Genomic DNA, 9,567 nt, shown 5'->3' with positions numbered 1-9,567 from the left:
GCTGGATTTGGGGCAGGGGGCTGGGTATGGGACATCTGTAGGGTTGAAGAGCTGACTGGACAGTGGGACTGGCTGTAAGGGCAGGGGAGTGGGCAGGGGGATATGGAGTTGCTTTGGGGCAGGGAAGGGTTGGGGGTCTGGCTGTGGCCCTGGGTATGGGGCAGGGGGCTGGGTATGGAGCTCGGGGGTTGTTGTGGGGCAGGGGAGGGTTGGGATTGTGGCCATTTGGAGCAGCTGTGAGGGAGAGGGCAGGTTGTGGGGCAGGAGTGGGTTGGGGGATCTGGGCTACTTTGGAACAGAGGCAAATAGACTCAGGATACTCTGGGGTAGGAAAAGGACGTGGTAGTGGGATTGGGACCAGTGTAGGGCAGGAGAGAGTCAGGGTGGTGGGACTGGGACCGCTGTGGGACAGGGTGGTGGGGCTGGCTCTGCTGTGGGGCAGGTCTGGGAGAACCCCCAGTACTCCCAGCCGCGGGCAGGGGCTCAGTGCCCTCCCCTCCTCCCTGCAGGGCTGAGTTCAGGGCCGAGGTGCTGCAGAAGAAGCGGGAGGAGCGTCTGGGCGGGGAGAACTCCGCGGAGCTGCTGGAGGAGCACCGGCGCCTGATGGCCTGGAATGACGAGGAGAACGCCCGGCAGCGGGCATGCAGGTCAGCGGGATCCACTGCCCTGCATGGCTTTGGCTTCTGCCTGTGCAGATCTAAACTCAGTTTAATTAAGCCAGGCTTAATTTTTATGAAGACCCTTGACCTAAATTGTGACCTTTTTTAATAAATATGCCAACGCAGCGGTTCCTGCGCCTCTTGAGGCTGAGGGGCAAGTTAAGGGGCTCTGGGCAGCTTCCTGCTCTCCTGAGGATGGGACTGTCACCTCATCCATCAGGTTTTTGTTTTCCTTTCTGTCTGGCAGAGAGGAGAGACTCAGGAAAGAAGCGGAGGAAGAGAAGAGGAGGAAGTTGGAGGTCGCGGAGAAGCAGGCCAGGAAAATGGAGGCTTTCATGAAGGAGAAGGAGAAGGAGGTTCTCCAGCTGCAGGTAAGAGCAGCTGGTGCCTCCCGGGGGACAAGCTGCCAGCAGTCCCTGCGAGGGATTTGCTGGCAGCCCGTGGGAGCCACGTGGAAACCGTGGGCTTGTTTTCCAGAGATCTTCCAGTTGGTAGCTGGGAGGGTGTGTAGCTGGTAGCAAGGTGTTGGCGCTTTCCAGGGGCGCTGACAGCGCGTGGATGGGAAAGAGGCCGAGTGAGAGCTCTGGGAACGGGGCGGAATAATCCCTAGGGATAATCCTGAGGGGGTATAATGCTTGTCCTTGGTTCAGGAGGAAGCCAAAAGCTTCATCACCCCCGAGAACCTGGACGCGCGGATCGAGGAGTGCCTGGACAACCCGCGCAACTACAACTTCGCCATCGACAAGGACGGGCGGGTCGTCAAGCGCACGGTGCTGTCGTAGCACCCCCAGGATGGGGCTCCTGGCCTGCTTTGTGCCCAGAGCCTCCCCCCCAGAAGACCTGGAGTCCTTCTTTTTAATGTATAAATTGACCACGGAAGTGGTGGAGAAAGGCTGCGGGGTCTGGCTGTGCTGCTTCCGAAGGGTGAACGCCGGTGGGAAGGGGGGTGAGGGGGAAACTTGGGCTTGTTGGAGGCTCCAGCTGCCTGGCCCAGCCCTGTGTGGCTGTTGCTGTGCCTGTGATTCCACCTCCCACGTGTTTGGATCCCTCCTGCCTTCACACACAGCGTGTGGGGAGAGAAACAGCAGCAGTCAGGAGGCAGATCTTGGCTCTCAGCTCCGTGCTGTCAGCCCCTCTGGATGCTTCCGAAGGGAAATGAGGGCTGAATGGATTTTTAGGAAACATTGGCCCTCTTGTTTTTTTGTTGTTGGGTGAAAGAATTAATTGTTCCTCCTCATTTATGCTGGGCTAGAGGGACCTGTCATCCCTGGTCACACTTTGAACCCTCCTTTGCCCATCCCTTGGTGTGGCTGAATGAGAAAATATGTCTGGATGATCTGGAATTTTTGGTGTCTCCTTATTCCCACCTTCAGCCTTATTTTACTCATCACCTGGGGTTGAAGACATGGATCAAACTCTAATGACTCTGGGTGTTCTGGGTTGTTGGGGTCTTGCAGACTCTCAGCTTTGCCCTAAAACTGCTGGGTTTAGGTTCAGCCAGAGCCCAGGCTGACTGACCACAGGTCCCTCTGCCCTCCCTTCCTCAGATAATTGACATGAAATCCTCACTTTTTACCTCCACTTTTCCTAAAAATGTCTTTTTCTCTCCTCACGAGCCCGCACCTAAACCAGGCAAGAACAGAAAAGCCACAGACTTCTTTTAGGGTTGTTTTTCTGTACAAGTTTTATTTCTAGTTAGGCTCATCACTCTAGGCTGAGTCACAGTTCTCAGCTCGTCTGTTCCCAGCCCAAGGCCAGGCTGGGACAGCAGGATGGATATGGGATCCTGCAGGTTCTGTCCCAGGTGGGCTACACAAACAGCATCTCTTGGTCACAGGATGAGTCAGTCCCACAGCCCTCTGTGAGGGGAGAGAGGGGGGAGTGTGGTGGGAAACCAGATCCCCCAAAACAGTCCCCACAGATCTGTGAAGTGGCCCCCAGGAACCCCCCAAAACAGTCCCCAGAGACACCCCAAACTGTCCCCCCTGAAACAGCCCCCAGGCACCCCCCAAACCAGCTCCCAGGGACCCCCGGAAACAGCCCTTGGAGACCCCCCAAACCAGCGCCCAGAATTCCCTGAAACAGCCCTTGGAGACCCCCCAAACCAGCGCCCAGGGACCCCCCAAACCAGTGCCCAGGGCCCCCGTGGTTCTGGGGTTTAATGAGCTCATGCTCCCACCGTGTGCCCTGGCGTTTCCTGGGATTAGTAGTGGGATCTCTGGTAGTTTAATTTAGGGAGGAGGTTGGGATTTTTGGAAAACTCATAAAAGCAAGAAGGGCCATGGGTTGCTGTACCCCACAGGAGTGCTGCCATGGCCCCAGGGAATCCCGCACTTGCTCAGCCCCCAAAATTCGGTTTCCGTCTGCTTCCCTCCTGTCCCAAAACCTCCCTGAAGGGTCTGATATCCCTTCCCTGGGGTCGGGAGAAAATCTGCCCGGAGCAGGGTGGCCCTGGCTTTTAGGGGCGATGAACTGACACGTGGATGGGACCAAGACGATCCCCTTGGGCGACATCCCCTCTCCCACTGTCCTGTATAACCCTGAATTCCCTCCCAGGTGTGCGAGGACCCCGTGAGAGGAATCCCGGGAGTTCCCAGGACTCACCGGTGCTGCAGCAGATGCCGGGGGCGGCGCAGCTCCCCCCGCTGCCGCAGGGTTTGTGTCCCGACTCGCAGGGGGTGGGCAGGAAGTTTTCCTCCTGGCAGCGCAGGGTCTCGGAGGTGCCGAGGTAACAGCCCAGCTCCTCCCCGCAGCAGATGTTGGGCCCGAAGCAGTGGCCTTTGTTCCGGGGGCCGCAGGGCAGGCACTGCTCGGGGGAGGGGGGAAGAAGGTTGGGAAAGAAGGGAAGGATGGGGTTAGGGATGCTCCAATCCCTCCAGGACCTACCTTCCTGATTTCCATGTCCATGACGGCGCGTTTGCCCCCGATGGGGCAGTTCTGGATGTAGCAAGCAGAGGAGAGAGCCAGGAGCCCCAGGAGGCAGAGGGCCAGAGCCTTGCAGGACATGATGGCGGCGGGACGGGGAGAGTTTTTTGGATGCTCATCCCAACCGCTGCCCGTGTATTTATAGTCCCGGCTCCTACTTAGGGATTCTGGGCACCGGCGTCACCCGTGCTCCTTAAAAACCACAAAGCATTGCTTCCCACACCGGAGGGCTCGGTTAATAGCCAGAGGTCAAGGACGTGAGGGCAAGGCCAAGGTGTTGGTTTGCTCCTCGGTGACGATTCTGACGGCTGCAGGGGGAACGTGCGGAGGCTGTGGATGGAGTTTGGGGCTCAGGGCCCTTCCCCACCAGCCCTGCTGAGCTGTGGTGTGTCCCTCCGTGTCCTATTGGGAGCCCCTCTGGCGTGGGGAGGGTAGGGATGAAGGAAGGCAGCTGTGGGTGGGATGCGTCCACTCAGGAGAAAGGTGAGAGGGGCATGTGCTTCCCTTGGCTTCAAATCCCTTCAGGTGGGTAAAAAGCGAACCCATATCCTCCTCTGGGATCATCCACAAGATGTGGGGTGGGAAATGTTGGTTGGTCCTGTCCGCCCACCCCTGCCTGGCCTTTGGGGGGGATGTTCAGCACTGGGCTCATCCCGCTCTGGGATGATGGTGACACCCAGCCCATCCCCACCCACCCAACAGCACCACAGCCGCTTGAAAACACCAGACCTCCTGGGCAAAGACCTGAAATCCCAAACTTCCCCATTGTTTCTCCTTGGAGCTGCACGTGGGGATGGGGTGTGGTGCCCTGAACCACACCATCAGCACACGAAGGCCCCCCGAGGATGAGACTGAGGACTGACGCAACCACCCAGGGTCCTGCTCGCCCCGGCCCCTCACCTTCGTTATCCCAATTAGGAGCTTTCCCAGCTTGAATAAATTTCCCTGCTGTGGACAAAACTTACTGTCCATTGAGATCATTACCCTGCGCTGGCTTAATTGGGAATCAGGCAGCCCAGAGCCCGACAGCCGTGACCTTTTCCCGTCCCTCTGGCTTTGCTTCCAAATCCGCCACTTAGCGCGTCCGGCGCCAGGGCAGCCGGGTCCCCGTCACCCGCCCGGGGTCAGTCCTGCTCCCTGGGGACAAGCCAGGCACTGGAATCTGTTAATGGGTTGGAAATGGGGCTCAGCACCTGCCGTGTGCTGTCCCAGCAGCTCAGCTCCAGCTGTGGCACAAGGTGGAGGGGGGGAATTGCCATCCTGGAGCCCCCACGGCTGCTCCGGGGGTTCCCAGACCCCCACAAGATGTGTACTGGGAAGACAAGTGGGGAAAAAACCCACCAATTATCAGCCTCTGGTGCTTTCAGGGACTCAACACCCCGATTTTGAGGCTTCCCTCAGCTGGAGCATCATCCTGGCTCAGCCACATGTCCCCAGTGCTTCAGGAATGTTGGGGTTCACATCCCGCATCCGGGAACAGTCTGAGTGCCAGGGCAGGGCTGAACAGCCCAATTCCTTCATCTCACCATGGAGCCCCCTGTCCATGCTGGTGTGGCCCCTTTTCCAATGATTTTGGGGTGATTTGGGGTTGCCCACATCCCCAGGGCTGGGATGAAATGCTGGCTGCAGGGAGCAGGGGCTGGATCAATCCTGCACCCCCTGCACGGTGCTGGGAGCTGGCAGGATGGATCCCAATCCTGCACCCCCTGCACGGTGCTGGGAGCTGGCAGGATGGATCCTGCCGGTGTCAGGGAGCTCCACCTCCTCGGAGGTGCCACCTCCCTCGGGGACGCTATAAAGGACCAGCTGTCCCCTGTGCTCTGGCCAGTCCCAGCCAGGAGAGAGCTCGGAGCAGGGTAAGAGACCTGGGAGAGGGTGGGGAGGGGGTTGGGATAACAGCACCCCAAATCTGAGGGGGTGACAGTGGGATAACGGGGAGACTGATCCTGCCTGTCAGTGTCCAGAGGGGACCAGTTTGCTGAGCGATGGTGGGGAAAGGTGAGACCAGCCCGAGGGGGTGTTTGGAGCTGGGAGCTCAAACCTTTCTGCTCTGGGGGTGTTTTGGGTGCTTTTCCTTGCTTTTTATCATTTTCTAGTAGATGATGTGCTGGTTCCTGAAGGCAACAAGACCCCGAATCTGCCCCAAAGAGGGACTTGGCCGAGAGGTAACGTGATGGTGGCACATCCCAGACATCCCCAGTCTCCCAGGGCTGGGGTTGCTGGGAGGCTGAGCACCCTTGGGTGCTGCTGGGGGTGCTGGGAGGGACTTGACGGCCAGATCCCAAAGTCCAGCTCTGCCTGAGCGCTCCTGCTGCAAGAACGAGGCCAAATCCCGCACCCAGCCCAGCCAAACCACCGCAGACAGGAGCCAAACCACCCGTTCTCCTCGGGGATTTGGGGAAGGGGGATGAAACCCCTCCACAACCCCCCCCATCCTTGATCCCCAGACGCGTCCCCTGGAGCCCCCGTGACCCATCCCCAGCGCCCAGGACGAAGCCACGACAGTGCACGAGGACTTTTATTGGGTCTCGTATGTACAGTGCCGGGGTGGGGGGGTCGGTGAGGGTGGGGGGGGTCGCCCCACATGCCCTGGCTCAGAGGACGGGGTGCTTGCCCTGCTGCTGCTGCCGGTTCGCCAAGTGCATGAGCTTGAGGAGCAGATCTCCAGCCGAGCCGTCCAGCACCGTCAGGTTCTTCTCCGCCTCCTCCTGAGCCCCGTCCCCGCCCTCGTCCGGGCAGCCGGAGTCCATCGAGCACGTGTCTTCAGCGGGAGGCAAAACGTGGGGATGGAAGGGGTTATTGAGGACCCCGAGTGGTTTATTTTATGGGCGGGGAAGGGGTGGGTGGCAGCCGGGGGCCCCCGCACAGCTCGTGCTCCAGTTTTGTCCCTCCCCGTTAACCAGGAATGGGGTTGGACGGCAGGGTTTTCCTGGTGCATTGGGGAGGCTGAATGTGCCTGACTGGGAAAAAGCTCATGGTGGTGGGTCGGGAAGGAGCTCCGAGACCAATCCTTTAGAATCAGGGAATGGTTTGGGTTGGAAGGGACCTTAAAGATCATCCAGTTCCACCCCCTGCCATGGGCAGGGACACCTTCCACTAGACCAGGTTGCTCCAAGACCTGTCCAGCCTGGCCTTGGACACTTCCAGGAATCCAGGGGCAGCCACAGCTTCTCTGGGCAACCTGTGCCAGGGTCTCACCACCCTCACAGCCGAGAATTCCTTCCTTATATCTTCCCTGAATCCAACTATCCAAAAATGCCTCCAAACGGAGCCAACACCGCCCCCGCTCCCCGCCTCAGTTTCCCCTTTGGAAGGTTAAACCCCGACAGCAGACGAGGCTCAACTTGAGTTCTGCCCCACGCCCCTGTGACCCCCTCCGTGGTCCCCAGACACCCCAAACCCTGCATCCCATCACCCCCGCGGTCCCGGCAGCCCCGTTACCGGCGGTGCAGCAGATCCCGGGCGCGGCGCAGCGGCCCCCGGAGCCGCAGGGCTGCCCTCCAGCCTGGCAGGGGGAAGGCAGATAGTCTTCCTCGGCGCAGCGCCGCGTCTCCGCCGTGCCCAGGTAACAGCCCAGCTCGGCGCCGCAGCAGATCCCGGGCCCGAAGCAGTTCCCTCTGTTCCCGGGGCCGCAGGGCATGCACTGCGGGAAGGAGCTGCCTGAGTCCCCCGTATCCCCCCAAAAAACGGGCAGACCCTCTGCAGGGTGGACCCTGCACCCTCTTGTGTTAGAAAGCAGCTCCCCACCATCCCCTTTTCCAGCCCTTGGAGGTGCCACGCTGGCGCGGGGTGAACCGGCTTGTCCCTGCCACCTCGTGCTGCGGCGCTGGCCCCACTTTGGGGGATCCCCACTTTGGGGGGTCCCCACTGCCCTGCATGTCCTCCCTGTCCCCTCTCCACGCGCTGTCCTGTCCTCCTGTCCCCCTGCTCCCCTCATCCAGCGGGATGCTTTGCTGCGGCCGAGTTTGAGCTTCCCCTCGAGGTGCCGACAGCGTTTCGGGTGCTCGTTCCTCCGCCGCTCCCCCTTGGGCACGTCCCCCGACCATCCCAAAAAACCCGCGCTGCTCCGGGGAGTGTGGCACGGCCAGCGGTGCCAAGAGGTGCCGAGGAGTCTCTGGACCCCGCAGAGCCGCTCTGCCCCCTCCAGAGCCCCATCCCGCGCCCCAGGCTCCCATCCATCCCGTACCTGTCGGAGGGCTGTGTCGGCCAGCGCCCGCTTCCCGCCCCGGGGGCAGTTCTGGATGTAGCAGGCGGAGGACAAGGCGAGGAGGCAGAGGAAGGAGAGGGGCAGCGAAGGCTCTGCCATGGTGGAGGGTGCCCGGGGCTGTGCCGCTCACGCTGTGTCTGGCCCCGTGCTGGGAGAGCTCCTTTTATGCTGCCGTCGCCCCTTCCCAGGGGAGGAGGAGGAGGAAGAAGAGGGATGGGTTGTTGTTTTTTTTTTGTTGTGTTTTTCTCTCTCTCTTTTTTTTTTTTCTTTCCCCAAATCGCATCCAAGAGAATCTGTAATTGAGATGATTCAGTGCAGCAGCTCTCGGGGCTGGTGAATCCCACCCGTTTGTTGCTCCGAGGGGCACGTGCCAGCCCTGGGATGGCCGCTGGCCCTGGGATGGGCAGTCCTTGGGAAGGGGACCTGGATGAGGGGGTGCAGGTTTAGGGAGAGATGCTCCTTCAGAAGATGCCTGTCTGGGGAGGGATGCGGGTTTGGAAGGTGCTGCCTGGGGAGGGATGTTGGTTTGGGAACAGATGTTCATTCAGGAGATGTGGGTTTGGGAAGGATGCGGATTTTAGGATGGATGCAGTTTGGGAGTGATGGTGATTTGAAGGGATGCAGATTTTGGGAGGGATGGTGGTTTCAGAGGGATGCTGGCCTGGGAGTGATGCTGGTTTGGGGAGGGATGAAGGTTTGGCAGGGATAGTGGTCTGGGAGTAATGCTGGTTTGGGGAGGGATTAGAGTCTGGAAGGTGCTGGTTTATGGGGAGTTGTTTGTTTGGAGGATGCTGGTCTGGAAGCAATGCTGGTTTGGAGGGATGCAGATTTTGGGAGGGGGTCTAGTCTTGGAGGGATGCTGGTCTGGGAGCGATGCTGGTTTGGGAAGGGATGTTATTATAAAAAAAGGTCTGAAGGGATGCTGGTTTGGGGAAGGTTGTTTGTTTGGAGGACGCTGGTTTGGGGAGGGATGCTGATTTGGAGGATGCTGGTTTAGGGAGGGATGCTGATTTGGGGGATGCTGATTTGGAGGATGCTGCTTTGGGAGGGATGCTGCTTTGGAAGATGCTGTTTGACTGATGCTGCTCTGGGAGGGGATGCTGGAGGGAAGAGATGGTGTCAGGGCTGGGGCAGAACCCCAGGGGGCACAAATACACCCCAAAACCCAGGGGCTGGGCTGCAGCACTGGGATGCAGGGCAGGACCCTGCCAGAGCCAAGGACCCATCAGTGCCACCCTCCTCTTCCACCTCTTTTCCAAGAGACAAGGCAGGGAAGCCAGGGCTGTGGGAAACATCTGTACAAGGAAAACACCAGCAACCCCCCCCTCCCCTCACTATCCAGCCATGAATATTCCTTCTGGTCCCAGATCCCTTTCCCAGCAACACTGAGGGCGCCGTGATATTCAGCAACATGAATTAATATGTAGAGGGGAATTGGGCCCTTTGAGCACCCACCTCCTCCTTCCCCCCCCCAAAAATGCTGCCTCATGATGATCAGGAGGGGCTTGTTTGGGGGTGCTGGGAGGGAGGGTGGGCAATCTGGGGATGCTGCCAGCTGTGGCCCAGCCTCTGGGGTGGTTTTGTACCCTGAGCTCAAAGGTGGGGAACTGAGGCAGAGAACCATCAAAATCAGCCTGGATGTCACTTGGGGTGGCTGAATGTGGGTTACCCCCCCCCTTATTAGTGTCCCTCATCTTCTCCCCCTCGTTAACATTCCTTTTCTGCTGGATCAACACCCTGGAGCAGCTCAGCCCTGGTCGGAGCAAGGGGGACCGG

The 9,567-nt window shown here is 59.6% G+C and overlaps 3 protein-coding genes across 3 annotated transcripts in view; 1 reads left to right on the top strand and 2 right to left on the bottom strand.

Annotated features, from left to right (window-relative positions):
- The window catches only part of LOC113978556, a 4,523-nt gene extending 2,521 nt beyond the window's left edge, over window positions 1–2,002 (top strand). Inside the window, exons 5-7 of the mRNA XM_027705585.1 lie at window positions 413–647; window positions 907–1,030; window positions 1,310–2,002. Coding sequence (XP_027561386.1) covers window positions 413–647; window positions 907–1,030; window positions 1,310–1,441 — 491 coding nt within the window. The 3' untranslated portion in view covers window positions 1,442–2,002. The remainder of the gene's footprint in view (window positions 1–412; window positions 648–906; window positions 1,031–1,309) is intronic.
- Window positions 2,003–2,317: 315 nt separating this feature from the next.
- Window positions 2,318–3,705, bottom strand: LOC113978543 (neurophysin 1-like). The gene is made up of 3 exons (XM_027705554.1): window positions 3,546–3,705; window positions 3,264–3,465; window positions 2,318–2,518 (listed from the first exon to the last, which is right to left on the bottom strand). The coding sequence occupies exons 1-3, from the start codon at window positions 3,663–3,665 to the stop codon at window positions 2,469–2,471; spliced, it is 372 nt and encodes a 123-aa protein (XP_027561355.1). The 5' UTR covers window positions 3,666–3,705; the 3' UTR covers window positions 2,318–2,468.
- A 2,380-nt stretch (window positions 3,706–6,085) lies between these two features.
- Window positions 6,086–7,944, bottom strand: LOC113978549 (vasotocin-neurophysin VT). Its single transcript, XM_027705570.1, has 3 exons — window positions 7,771–7,944; window positions 7,026–7,227; window positions 6,086–6,345 (listed from the first exon to the last, which is right to left on the bottom strand). The coding sequence occupies exons 1-3, from the start codon at window positions 7,888–7,890 to the stop codon at window positions 6,179–6,181; spliced, it is 489 nt and encodes a 162-aa protein (XP_027561371.1). The 5' UTR covers window positions 7,891–7,944; the 3' UTR covers window positions 6,086–6,178.
- Window positions 7,945–9,567: the final 1,623 nt, after the last annotated feature.

This window comes from Neopelma chrysocephalum, unplaced genomic scaffold (genome assembly GCF_003984885.1).
Source record: "Neopelma chrysocephalum unplaced genomic scaffold, ASM398488v2 Primary Assembly neopelma1_345, whole genome shotgun sequence".
Classification (NCBI taxonomy): Eukaryota; Metazoa; Chordata; class Aves; order Passeriformes; family Pipridae; genus Neopelma; species Neopelma chrysocephalum.
Note: the sequence above shows the minus strand (reverse complement) of the source record. Positions and strands in the feature narration are given on the sequence as shown.